Source organism: Lissotriton helveticus, chromosome 7 (genome assembly GCF_964261635.1).
Source record: "Lissotriton helveticus chromosome 7, aLisHel1.1, whole genome shotgun sequence".
In the NCBI taxonomy this organism is placed as follows: domain Eukaryota; kingdom Metazoa; phylum Chordata; class Amphibia; order Caudata; family Salamandridae; genus Lissotriton; species Lissotriton helveticus.
Genome location: NC_136068.1, coordinates 465,741,206 through 465,755,964, shown reverse-complemented (window position 1 = coordinate 465,755,964; position 14,759 = coordinate 465,741,206). Strand labels below are relative to the sequence as shown.

Here is a 14,759-nt window from a genome sequence, read left to right as displayed (position 1 = left end):
ATTATATATTCACCCCCAGCGTGCATCGGCGACTGATGCTGCCAATACGTCTTTAAGTAGATTGCGGTTTTTGCCCTGTTTTTATGAGAATTACTTCACAACCAGAATTTGTCTCTGCCGCGTTCTTCAAATTTTCTTGGACCCCAGACGTTTAGAACAATTATCGACCTATAGGTTTCCACTTCATTAGACTGACCACGACGGTCAGCGTGGCACGTCTCTCCATGTACAGAGCCCGGCTGGGCCGTACTCCATGAACCGCCCCATGGTCCCTTCTCCCTTTGTGACGTCCTGATGAAGACCCCGTGAAAGGACTACAATTGGCCTACCGTTAGGGGTCGAAACGTCAACTTTTTTCCCTGTTGAAATTCCGGCACACCCCCGACTTATCTAATAATTAGATGTGACCGTCGAATTTCATTTTTATGAACAAACTTGTAGTTTGCCTTTAATTTGGCTTTTGTATTATAAATGTTCTGACCTGTGTTTGCTAATTGGTATTACATTGGTTACCTTTTTGATACTGTGTCACTTTTTCTTAATCTAACACCTCCCAGAGCACCACTTCCCTCCTTTCCTCCCTTGGGGCTTTACTATCTATGAATTGATGTGATTAACTTTTGTCAATCGGCAATCACTGAGCATTGGGTAATAAATAAAATTACCAATCGCAATAAGTTTTGTATTTGTTTATATAATTTTTGATATAATTCTAGTGTATGTTGTCCACAATACACTCTCCTCTTTTACGGGGACCCCTCTTATATGTACCACTCTGCCGAGAACCCTGCGGTCCACGAGGTGGACTTCATTGGGTTCATGATCTTCTCCCTCAGCCTCATAATTCCGAACTATCTCCCCTGGATGATGACTGGGTTAAACACTGTTAGTTCTGAGTATCATCCTCTGCACCCAAGAACTTAATATGAAAACATCTGGATTGCTGATGTGCAGCGGACTAAACTTCTGTGAATTGTGAAAAAAAATAATTCGAATTACTAATCTGTTTACTTCATGTCCTGGATGGCAAAGCTTCTGGAATGGCCTGTGCTAGGCTTTTACCTTAGAGATGGGGCAAAATCATGGCCACAGAGAGAAAACAGTCTGTCCCCCAAAATGATACAGTTTGTTCCCATTTAGTACACTTTCTTCCATTGTCTACTTCCTTTGCTCCTATCCCCTCTCCCCTGAATCTCTCCCCTTGCCTGCGACACCCCCTAGCCCCCTGTCCTTTTGTGGCCTTTGATTAAGCACTCCTTCTCCCCTTGTTGGGGAAAGATCCAATATTTATACTCTGGAGTCTCAGCAAACCCGCTGAGAGAGACCACAGCGCCAAGGGAGCCACTCACAGTTGAGGTATGGTATGGCACCCCTTGCGAAAGCACTCCCTCTCCCCTTTTTGGGGAAGTATCCAGTATGTAGGCCTTGGAGTCTCAGAGATCCCTCTGAGAGAGTCCACTGCGTATAGGGAACCTCTCGCAACAGAGATGGGGAAATGATACCACTTCCCCAGGGATCACAGCTTACTGGACTTTGGACGCAGCTTTGACTAGTCTACTGGTTTATGTCCCCGTCAGCCTCCCCTCCTCTTTCCCTCCTTCATTCTCTGTCTACTTCCCCTGCTCCAACCCCACTCCCCTGAACCTCTACCCTTGCCTGCTTTTTCCCTTACGTATAGGTCCTTTTTTGTTTGCCTCGACCTTACATGTAACTATGTTGCCATGCTCTAATAACTGTGCAACCTTTGTAACGATGTAACCTGCAACTATGGTTTGATACTCATGTAAAGCTCTCTGATACCTCCGGCTCTAGCCAGCGCTATATAAAACCTTTAAAATAAAAAAGGCTAGCTTGAATCCAGTGGCACAGTGAGAAAGGGACCCACGTCTGAGCATACCCATCCCACTTAGGGAGCTATATAGTTCTATCAGCAAACCTGTATGTATGTGTAAATCTCTTGGTCATTTCAATTGAAAATGTGTTATCTGCAATGGCAGTATGCTACCACAACATACATACTCCATACTACGCCACTCCACTCTACACCACTTCACAGTACTCTACTACAATCTATGCTACTCTATGCCCTTCGTTCTATGCCAATCTTCTTCACGACACCCACTCTATAACTCTTCATTCTACGCCACTTCACTCTGACACATCAATCCACTCTACGACACGCCATTCTATGACATGTCACACCATCTTCACCACTCCCTCTTTGCCACTCCACTCTATTCCTCTCCTCGACATGCCAGTGGTATATTCTATGATATACCACTCTACTCTAAGCCAATCCACTTTACACCAGTGCCGCCACTCTACTCTACGCCGTTCCACAACACTCTATGCCACTCCAATTTTACATTTTGCCCACTCTATGCTAAGCCACTCCACACCCCTCCACTCTACGACACCCTAGTCCACTCTGTGCCACTCCACTCTAAAACATTGTACTCCACTCTCACACTCTATGCTATATGGTCTTTTCTGTAAAACTCTATGTCTGTGCAAAATGTAATGTTCATTTCAAATGAAAATGTATTGTCTGTAATGGCAGTGCACTACCACACCATGCATACGCCACTCCACTCTATGCCACTCTATGCCCCTCCACTCTATGCCACTCTACCTTACATCACTCTACTCTATACCACTTTACTCTATTCCACTCTTCTGTACCCATGCCACTATATGCTGCTTTATTCCAGTTTATGACATTCTATGACCCTCCACTCTATGCTACTCCACGCTACCTTACTCCACTCTATGCCACTCCATGTCACCTTACTCCACCCAAGGACACTCACAACACTTTACTCCACTCTACTTCACGCCACTCTCTGGTCTACCCAACTCCACTGTATGACACTACACCACTTCTCTCTAGGCCACTCTAAACCTCCCTATGTCATTATACGACTCGCAACTCCACGCCACTTGACTTTACTCCACTCAAGAACACTCCACGCTACTCCACTCCACTCTGGCACTTTTATATTTTTAAAACAGATTTTATTATGTCAGAGGTCAAAAACAATGTAGAGCTCCTTGACCCGGGAAACATCTGCTTTATCACACATTGCAAATCATTGTCTTTGACAGTTGGTTTTACAATATTTTTGTCAAAATATGCAATACAATAAAACAGATACACCACAACTCCCCCCCCCTCATTGCACTAACAAACGGATCCGTATTGACTGTCCCTCTTTGCTCATACCAAGAAATCAAGTCCTTTACCACATATCATGACCCTTATCCTAGGGGCCCACATATCAAAGTCGATAATGATGCGTCCACCGGGGGCACCGGGCCCAATTCCAAACCTCGATAATCTGCCCATTGTTTCCAAGTTTTGGGGTGCTTTTGTGGGCAGCACCTAGCCTTAAATATTGGGACCTCCAACTTCATATTAAAATCCATCCCATTTTTCCAGTCTGCGAGAGACGGAGGGGCCCTCGCCTTCCACAACCTTGATATATCTCTTTTGGCCAGTGTCAGCCCCAACACCAGTAGATGCCTCTTATATATATTACCTCCTATACCCTCCATAATATGCAGCATTGTTAGTTACGGTGAGGAGGGGAGCTCCCACCTCAGCACCTCCGTCATGCAAGCAAACACCCCTCTCCAGAATTTCGTGAGCGCTATACAGTACCAAACAGTATGAATTAGGGACCCCTCCTCTCACCCACACCGCAGACACAGGGGTGAAGCCACCAGGCCCGCCCTCCACAGCCTGGATCCTAGTGTAATAAGCCCGGTGGAGGTATTTGAACTGAAAAGGAGCAGCCTCATCTATATTGCTGCACCTCTAGGTGAGGCCAGTGCATCCATCCAGCCATCCCCATCCAATTGACGCACATCCCGAACCCATGCCTCTCTGAGTGTATCCAGTGCATATGTGACCAAGTTTTCATTTCCTTCCTTATCCGCACCCAAATCAGCAGTCAATTCCTGTCCCATAATACTCTCGGCTGAGCTGGGAGGAATACTCCCAAATATTTCACCCTCTCTGACGACGCCCGTACCGCCGTGGCTCAGACCCCAGTTCCCCAGCTCCCCTCAACACCCATAGCGTGGATTTACTCAGGTTGATATATAATCCTGATGATTCAGCAAAGATGTGCATGATGTGGAGAAGCCTAGGCCCAGTCCTATTTATATCAGGCAAGAAGAAAAGGATATCATCCGCATACTGGGAAATGCAGTCTGGGAGCCCATGGTTCCACTCAAATCCAGCCATTTGCGCGTCAATTCTCACCCACGCCGCCGAAGGCTCCATTGTTAGAGCAAAGAGATACCGGGACAGAGGACACCCCTGACGGGTGCCTCTGCCTATGGAGTAGGTAGAGGATACGGATCCCGCCACCCGCACCGACACCGTGAGGTCCGTATATAGCAATTTAAGGTATGCCAGGAATCGCGGGACTATAGTAAGTTGGTTGAGAAGTACGAATAAGTACACCCAACTGAGGGAATCAAACACCTTGTCCATATCCGCCAGCAGAAAGGCAGCTGAAACTCCTCTGCCCTGGACAGCAGCGACTGCATTATGCGCCCGCCTGATATTATGCCGCGTGGCCCTTTGAGACATAAAGCCTGCCTGGTCCAGGTGGACCAGGGTAGCTATGTGAGATTGGAGGCGGGTAGCCAATAGTTTGGCCAACATTTTTGCCTTGACATTCAGTAGAGAGATTGGGCGGTACGAGGCATGTTGGTCTAGAGGCCGGCCCGGCTTATTAAATATGACCACTTCCGCATGTCTCCAGTCCTGCAACAGACAGCCCCAATCCCTAGCTTCGTCAATAACTTGAAGATAATGCGATCCTAACTTGGAAAAGCATTTCTTAAAGAATTCGCATGGGAACCTATTTGGTCTTGGCGCTTTACCTGATTTCAAGTCCCCCACTGCTGCACCGATATCCTCCTCAGTGAATGGAAGCTCAAGTTCATCCTGTGCATCGTCGGAAAGGGCACGGGCGGCAGGTCATCTATAAAGCGACTGATCAAATCCTCCTGCTCCACTCAGACACTTTACTCAGCTTTATAACACTCCACTCTGACACTACTCCACTCTAAGAGACTTTATTCCACTCTACTCTATGCCACTCTATGCCACTCTATGCCACTCCACTCTACATCACTCAACTCTGACACGCTATACCATTCCATTCCACTCTACACCACTCCACCCTACGATACTCTGCACCACTCTATGCCACTTAACTCTAGGCCTCTCTGCTCCACTCACTGCCCCTAAACTCTAAGACACTCCACTCTATGACACACCACTTTATGACACTCTACTCCACTCTATGACATGCCACTTTATGACACTCTACTCTCCACTTTAAGGCACTCCACTCTATGCTACTTTACTCACTCTAGGCTACTCTACAACACTCAATGACAATATACTCCACTCTATGGCACTCTACTCTACTCTATGACACTCTACACCACGTCTTTATAGGCCACTCTGCACCTCCCTATGCCACTATATGACACAGCACTCAATGCCACTACACACCACTTTACTCCACGCAACTCCACTCCACGACACTTTGCTCCACTCTACACTACTCCACTCTGACATTACTCCACTCTAAGACACTTTATTCCACCCTACGCTATGCCACTCTAGGCCCCTCCACATCACTCCATTCTATGACACTCTACGACCTTCCACTCTGACACTCTACAACACTCTACTCCAATTTATGACACTCTGCACTCCTCCACTCTACTCCACTTTATGCCACTCCATTCTATGACACTTTACTAAACTCGCCCTACACCACTCCACACCACTTTACGTCACTCTATGACAAACAACTCCATTCACTCTTTGCCACTGCACTCTACAACTCTCTACTCCACTCTATGCCCCTCCATTCTGTGTCACTCTACACCACTCCACTCTACACCACTCCACTCTACACCACTCCACAACACTGAACTCCACTCCACGACACTCTACTCTAATCCACAGCTCTCAGCGATACTCCGCTCTACTGCACTCCAGTCTACTCCACAACACTCTACTGTACTCTACAACACTCTTCTTCTCATCACTCAGCCACACTCCACTCTACAGCACTCCAGTCTACTCCACTCTACACCAAAACACTCTACTCTACGACACTACTCCACGACACTCCAATCTACGACAGCTCTCTCCACTCTACCCCACTCCACTCTACAGCATTCCAATATACTCTACGTCACTCTCCTCTTTGCCAGTAGCGTTTAGCCATTCTGAACAGCAGCCATGCTAGTGTACAACATGGCTAAAACACATTGGCAAAGCCAATAGCTTTTGCATAGGCAAGACCTATTAGCTTTACCAATGCTTGTAGTGCATTTTCACTTCCCTTATCTACCATAGCCCCCGCTCCCCCTCACTCGCCACCTCCGTCTTCTTTTTAACTGTAGTATATTCAGTGTCGTCGTCGTATTTTTGCCATCCATCTTTCTCTGCTCCTTCCTGTATGGTTATAGTATATATAGAAAAGACAGTAGTCATTGACTACTCACAAATGGGACTGCATCCAGTGTCATTTGTGTTTTTTCATGGAATCATGCACTTTAAAAAAAGTAGTTTGACCTTCTTGGAGTATTTTTCACTAGAAAGTTTTATTTATATGTTTTTCATCCAGCGAACACTTAACAATCTTTCTACAATTTCAGGCTGTGTCCCTTCTGAATGTAGATGACTTAGCAATTTCAAGTCAGTTATGCTGCACCTATCATACGTCTATTCCGAGTTAATACCCTTCAGGTCAAATTATGCATGACTTTCCCAATTCTGAGTGGTTAAACATGATCATTTACCACTTGTCCTGAGGATGTGGTCAATGGGATCAGGCGACCGGCTACAGGTGGGAGACAGTCTAGAGAGGTTGTCAGGTGACAGGCCAGTCTCTACACTAGAAGAGGTGAGGGTTCCTTCCTCCATGTGCCCTAAGAGGGGATCAGGCAAAGTCATGAGCCGGGCTACGATTGTAGCTGATCCTCCTACAATTATGCTGGCTGAATTTTCCAGCTGGTAAAACCATGCCTGGTGGTTCTACACATGGGACATCCAGGTGTGGGACACAGGCCCTGTTGTAATCAGGAAGAGCACTATCCCACCCAGGGGTTCCGTTACGTAAGACTCGTAGTCGGGCCCCATGCCTCAAAGCCCCAGACATCTGTTACTGCAGCCTACTGGTTTCATACCTATCCAGCCAATTGGGAATCTGTTTCTTTCCTCCTAAAGGAGGATGCTGGGGCAGCATGTTCTGTAGTGACCCTTACTTGATCAGAAAACGTTAACCAGTTCTGGTGCAACAGTAATTTCGACTTCTTAAACCTCTGAGACCCACACCCATTGTATTCCGTCCAGACCCAGAATCTGAGGGCTCCGTTAAGCTTACCCCTATCACCCACATGTTCGCCATCTCCTCAGAGATCTCCTGTATCACCAACCATCACCTCTAACACCCACACCAAACACATTGAAAATCTTTGCCAAGGTGGAATCCCCGATTTACGGCTTCCTTGTTTGTTCATTATTGTCATTCTGGCTTTCCGCAGGAGTTCTTCTACGAGATAGAGCAGAATGAACTTACTAAGAGAAGCCTGGAGATAACTGTGTGGGACTATGACTTGGGGAAATCAAATGACTTCATCGGTGAGTGAACACAAATGATTTGGGATATGGGTTTGCATTTAGTGTTCTAAAGAGGCGAGACTCCATCCACACACTCATCGGCCATCTTGTTTCCTCCTCCTTTCTGCAGGTGGCGTCACATTAGGAATGAACTCTAAGGGCGAATGCCTGAAGCACTGGACCGAATGCATGTCTGCCATAGACAAGACGGTGGACCACTGGCACACACTCACAAATGAGCTCCCAGGCTCCAACCTCAATGACTGAGACATCAGCTACATCTAGGGTAGCCAGGGAATGGCACAGGAATGGAGGGGGTGGGAGCCTCGAGGGGCCACATCCACGCTCCCCAGCAGCGATGGGAGACTCTTGTGCTGTCCTGCCATCTGCTTTTCAGTCCTGTATGGGGAACAGAGCAGTAATCAAACTCGCTCTGTTCCATTTTTTGGATCTTTACACCCCTCTCAGATGACACTGGTATCTTCCAATGACAGCTAGTGGCGTGAGTGCACACCGCATGTGTTGCACAAGAAGTTGCACGTTTTACACAAAGGTGTGGCATTCTGTTTTACGTTTGTGCAAGGTTTTACATTGTCAATGTTTAGGGGCACGGATGGAGTCAGGGTATTCGTGTGTGTGAGTGAGTGTGTGTGTGTGCATGGACTGGGTTGGGGGATTCTTCTCTGTGTATGTATGACATTTGTTTGCAAAGGGCAATGGTTTCCTACTTTATTGCAAAAAAGAAATAACAAAGCAAAAGAACAAAATATGGGAAAATATGCAAGTGTTTTGTAACGTTCTTCTTGGGTCATTTTGTTTATTGTATCGAGGACAGGGGACTGATGGATGCAGGTACCTCCTCTTTTATGGAAATTTTATATCGAACACTGTCGTAATATCACTGCCAAAATTAGCCTAGTATAATGAGAATAGTATTTATTGATTTATTTATTGGGGTGAATTAGCAGCAACTTGGCAGTCCAAACGGAATTAAGAGTCCAATGATTCCCAATAGTGTTTTATAATCACAATTTATTCTGCATTTCTGCTCCGACACATCCCCCACTCTTTGTTTTTCACCAAATAGATAATTCGAAATATTTTGAAGAAACTCTGAAGGAAGAAAAGTTTCGCATGGAAATACACCGCAGTAGAAGTCCAAAACAATCTACTAAACTTTTTTTCTACTCCAAAATCTCTGGCAACTGTGAATCCAGAAAAAAACTTTCTTACCTGTCAAAATTCTCTGGAACTCGTTAAATGGCTTGCACATTAATGGCCCTCCGCATTTTGTTGCAGAGAATCTATGGTTAGGCGTTGTCAAGATATATATCCGAAAGTATGCTTTTCTACAGGTATGTAACCTTTACAACGAAACTTTTACAACGACGTACCATTACAATGCAACTTTTACAACGCAAACTATTACAACGCATTGCTCTGGGGGCGCTCTAGGATAGGGAATAGGTTAATTTACTATCCAATAACCTTCCCTACTATCCACGGGGACTGGAGTTGGAATAGTAAATTAAACTATTCACTATCCAGCACCCCAAAGCGCTATGCGTTGTAATGGTATGCGTGGTAAAAACCGCGTTGTAAAGGTAGGCGTTGTAAAAGTATGCGTTGTAACGTCATACATCCTTTTCTACACACATTCAATGAAGGTATGCTGAAATGTGAGTCTGGAGGGGGCTTTCAACAACACACTTGTGGAAACCTGTGAAAGCATTGCATGAACAAACCAAAGGCTAGAAAAATCAAATCCGTATGAAATGTGGACTATAAATAGCTGCGATATGCTGTTAAGGACAGATTGCTACCATGGCAATGCGAGAAGGCACTGCTATAAGGCAACATCACAGTGTTCGTTTTTGATAACGAGAACATGTACTTTTTCAGCATCGTTTCAGCCGTGAAAGAAATCAGTAAACAATCACCTAGCACTATGTTCCCTATGAGCAGTTTTGGAGACTGTGGTATTTCAGGCCGCAGCCAGGGTTGGAACTGTAGGACATTCTTGACAGACTTGCCCTGATCTCTTAAGCGGTTTAAACTGGGCGAGTTCGTGCAAACAGGAAGTTCTACCGATGAGACGCAGAAAAAGTTTCCATCTAGCAGCTGGTTACTTTCTTTTTTAGGGGGGTTGAGGTGTTGACGCAGGCAAACGCGTTTTTTTTACTGCTGAAAACGTCTACAGGGAAAAGAAATGGAAATCCAGCATATTTGGAAGCTTTGGTTTACCTTTTTCAGAAGCAGACTATCTCCTCAGTTATGAGCACTTTTAACAACTCCCCAGACATTACCTTCTGTTGGAATGCACATGAAAGGCTGTTTAAATAAAACAGACACCCTCACGCTGAAAGTGGGCAAAAGGCTTTTTTCCCCATCAGAAAAGATGCCCTCTTCTAGAGTACCAAATTTTAATTTCATTCTGTGCCACTGGACAGAGTAAAGAGAGTCTTCATTATTCTGTCCCTCCTATCAATAAACATAAGAAAAGACAAAACCATTGAAAAACTCCCTGAACCTCACACTCCCTCCTACATCACCCCATTTGATATTGCTTGACAAAATAAATAATTTTTCATTTCGAGTAATTTTCTTTATAAAAATATTGTAGTGTACAAGGGCATTCTATAAAATTCCATGGCTATTCAAAAAATATATGTATTCCAGACAATGCCTGTATTACAAAACAGATCACCATTAAATACGCAAAGGGTGTATTAAAACGCCAGACTTGTGGGTAATGTAAGGAAATTAGAGTAGCATAAAGTATTGGTTCTAATACAATTATTTTTGGCAATCCCGTGGCATTCCAAAACAAATGCCCATAATCATACATTCTCTTTGTTCATCAAACAAAGCAGAGGGACGGTCTCGCAACAGGAGTGAACAGAAAGTTATGGTTTCAAACCTCTATTGGGAATTTATTTGGAAGGGATGCATACAGCGGTAAAGGAAATATGGAGTCATTCCATGAACCACAAAGAAAGCACAAAATAATACTTTATAGTAAATATAATTGCTTCATCTGTTATAAGTGAAACAATAAATGCCTACTTATTACCTCCATCTTATTACATTGATTCCTCAAAACACTTCAGTTCTAATCAATGGATGAGCCCACATTACAATGAATTGGAACAGCTCCACCTCTTAGCAGGATTTTAGTTTTATAACTCATAGACTTGATTAATTATAGTAGTTCACGTTACAGGGCCTTCCAATGTAGAGAATAAAGATACTCTTCACCCAGTCCTGTACAATAGGCATCCAGGAATGCTGCTCTGTTTGATGACTTCTGTTGGGGTTTTGAGATGTATTGTGACATCATTCACTGAATGGTCCCTTTAAATATTTTCTAGGAATTTTGATTTGCCCTCAATGGAACCACCAGAAACACCATCACACTAATATATACAAATGTGTATGAAACAGTGGGGATTTGGCGTAATATTCAAATTTCCAGATGTGTTGCTCTTCAGCTTCACTATTATGGGTCAATTTATTGCCCACAGCAACACCTGTCCGCAGCTATGATCTGCTTAGTAAAATGAGAACTTCCTAGGTCATTTGGTAGGACATTCTATCCACCTACTGTGATGGAACCAGTAGCATCTCCTGGTGGGAGTGCTGCGGGCGGTGAGGCGTGGGGGGTAGTAAACCACAGAATACGGCCGAACGGAGGTAAGTACATAAATAAATAAACAAAACAAATTAATTGCGCATGCTGTATCGCCATTTGGCGTTGCAGCGTGCGCATTGTAATTCGTTTTATTTATTTATGTACTTACCTCAGTTCAGCAGTTTTCCGTGATTTACTACCCCCCACCATGCCCCTCCCCTGCCCGCCGCCCCGCAGCACTCCCACCAGGAGCCGCTACTGGATGGAATATATCCTGTTGCTCCAAATGAAAAGGTACTCTTGGTCCCTAGTATAGGGTTTGTTACTTGCATACTTGTCTCTAAGACACTTTAGAATTTAATGAACCCCATGATACTAGGAGCACAGGAGTCATATCTTGTCTTTGCATTGACATAAGTTCAGCTGAAAAGAGGTACAACGAAATATAAACATAAAGTGAGATAACAAATAGGAATTGGTAGGCCCATACAGCCTGCCTCTGTTCCTGACTACTCTTAGAACACAGCTTCTACTTATTCTCCAGCTTTACATTTGCTTTCTAAATGATGCTGTATGTCCCTGAAGATTTTTCGTTTCATTCACAGATTTCGTCTCCAGCCGCGGTCAGTAAAGGTAACAGCGGTGGGGCGGTGGGGCTGAGTAAGGGGGGATTTCGAGGGAAAATTAAATAAATAAATAATTTTCTCTCTACATTATCCCTCGAAATCCCCCATTGCCCGACCCCAACGCCCCACTGTTGTTACCTGCACAAACCGCAGTCTCCACCACTCCTACCTAGACCCAATGAAATGCATGAAACTTGATAAAGATATGCTAGTCAAAGATACAAATGTGCATCAGAAATGTTTTTTTTTTTAAATTGCTCATATATGACACAACCGGTCTACTCCTAACTTCATTGTTTTCATTGCACAGACCTGGTTGACAGAAATCGTGGTTTACAGTGCTCAGATACTTGAGGAATCTTAACACATAATATCGTATAAATGCAAGTTTTAGCCCTGTTAGTATAAAACATTATTCACAAGCTACCGAAAGCAAATGAAAAAGTTATGAAAATCCTGCTATGTGTATTTTTTACAGCTGCAGTTTACTAGTTCTTCCACTTTTTAATATTTTGTTTTTCCAAAAAGCATCTTTACATAGGAGTGTAAAGAAACTCCAATAGGTCAGAGGCAGAGTTAGTAGAAGTCTCCCAATTTCCTCAAAGCCAGTTTACTTGTGGCATTATCACATGTTTCAGCTTAGAGTTAATGAAGCAGGGATGAGTTAACATCTGTAATAACAATGTCATATCAAAGAATGTAAGTCTGTAATATGAAATCATCACAATTCGGAGAAAATGTTAATTATAATCAAACAAGACAACCATCTGCTCATTATAAGCTTAATTCTTAAAATTTCAGACTTCTAGGTATAGAGTATTTGTGGATTCTGACTAAGCATATCCGCACTTTCGATTTCCGAGAAGTTAGAACTTCAAAATTTAAAGGTGGTTCATTGATTTAAAATTCAAAATGTCTACTTGTTTGTAGTACTCTTTATTCATAACTATATTAACTATCCTAAATGATATCTTTATGTAGCGGCCATCACATAGCTGATTGCTAAATCATTCCATTCCTCTGTAAGTTTAATTTTGTACATATCAAAGGGCTGTAAGCCTTAGTTACAAATTACAATGAATGGCCTGGCTGGATATCTTGTCTTTATTTCATGAATCTTTTTCCATCTTGTAAATAATTATATTCTGGAAGGTTAGAATATGTTGAAATGAAAAACAGTTAATTAAAAAATACATTCAGTTTTATACATTTTTTAAAATAACATCTATTTTTTTAAGATGGAGCACAAAACAAGGATTGGGAAGTTTGCAGATTTCAATAAGGTTGCCACATCTCTGTACTTTAACAAATGGCAGTGAAGATACTTAAGGTACAGGGAGAATCAAACTATCTAAGTGCTGTTTTCAGTAAATAAGCTATTTAAAGTGATGGATAACTGGGGTGTTTTGTCTCCCAAGGATGTTTCATATTATGGGATATAGCCCTTTTTAAGAGACTACTTCCCATAAGTGTGCTACATGGAAAACATATTGGAAAAAAGAGGGACTTCCACTTTGTTACATATCACAGAAAAATGTTTTCTTTCCATAGACACTAGCAAGTGTTTGTGTCTGGTATATGCTAACTAATTTATAGAAGGGGGACTGATTTTTCATTTACGTTGTCAATCAACTATGGTACAGAAAATAATTGAAATTCTTAAAGTGATGGTTAAATAAGTACATTACCTTATAGCACCATGGTAGTAGTTTAACAGCAGAAAACCTTTAAGGAATGTCCAAAGTAATTATATTATATATCTATATATGCCTGCAGAAAGTAGAGTTTCGTTTTGTAGGAGCAAACAGTTGTTCATATCTGCAGTGAATGTAAGAAGGTTCTAAATGCTGGGTAGGTGTTTGCCTTTCCATAACATGTTTCATTAACCAACACAAATGCTCACATAAATGACTTGGAGCATACAATATTTCTAACAATTTGTGACGACATCAAATATGAAAGGGGTATACACGCTATGTAACAATACCACATAGCTTCTTCCAGCTATAATGACAGCAAATCTTAAGACTTTCTTGCATTAATGGCATGGAATCCACAGTAAAATATTCAAACTCCTAAAGGGATGTTCACAGTAAATTGTCATGTATGGATGGCATGGCCATTTACAGACAGTGATCAATTCAAACTCTTAAAGGAACAACTAGGTGTCCACAATGCTTTCTAATTACGATCCACCTTAAAGTGATAGCCAGGTATCCACAATGCCTTCCAGTCCATAGTAAACTGCATAGACTTTTACAATAAATGTCATATTGTTAACTTATCTTCTTTAGTTCAACACAGGCAGTCTCACAATTTTCAAGAGCACTTCTTTTCTGCTCCGCCAGGCTGTGTCCTAAAGGTGTCCTTTCTGGTGTTCCACTGTGCACTCTCTTTTGCGTATTCTTCTTGCATCTTCGAAATGTAGAACTTGTGTTTGTCTTCCTACCTTTGTTTGGTTTTGTTTCTTCTGCATGTTTAAGTTAAACTATAAATGCACTTGAATGGAAATCGAGAACAAAATAAAAATCTGGTCAAACCACCTTGTGGACTCGTAGTGTTTCATGTTTTTTGTTACAGTTTAAAAAATAATATTGCCAATTGTACATAATTCAGTGCACCTAATTACTTCCTTACACAACCAAACTTGTAGATTTTACATTAAGAGAATAACAAAAAAACCTGGCCAAATATTATTATGGAATTTGATTAAGCGCGCAGCTACCCCCACCGGGGGTGTCCCGGCGCTGTGGACAGAAACGGTAGTGAACAAGGCGGCTAGTAGCTGGAGAACAGGTATGTTTTCAATTTGGACCTGAATAGCAGCAGCGGTGCGTCCATT

At 42.9% G+C, this 14,759-nt stretch overlaps 1 protein-coding gene across 1 annotated transcript in view; it reads left to right on the top strand.

Annotated features, from left to right (window-relative positions):
• DOC2A (double C2 domain alpha) overlaps window positions 1-9,087 on the top strand; it is a 1,310,014-nt gene extending 1,300,927 nt beyond the window's left edge. Inside the window, exons 10-11 of the mRNA XM_078650546.1 lie at window positions 7,585-7,681; window positions 7,791-9,087. Coding sequence (XP_078506672.1) covers window positions 7,585-7,681; window positions 7,791-7,927 — 234 coding nt within the window. The 3' untranslated portion in view covers window positions 7,928-9,087. The remainder of the gene's footprint in view (window positions 1-7,584; window positions 7,682-7,790) is intronic.
• The last annotated feature ends 5,672 nt before the right edge of the window (window positions 9,088-14,759 follow it).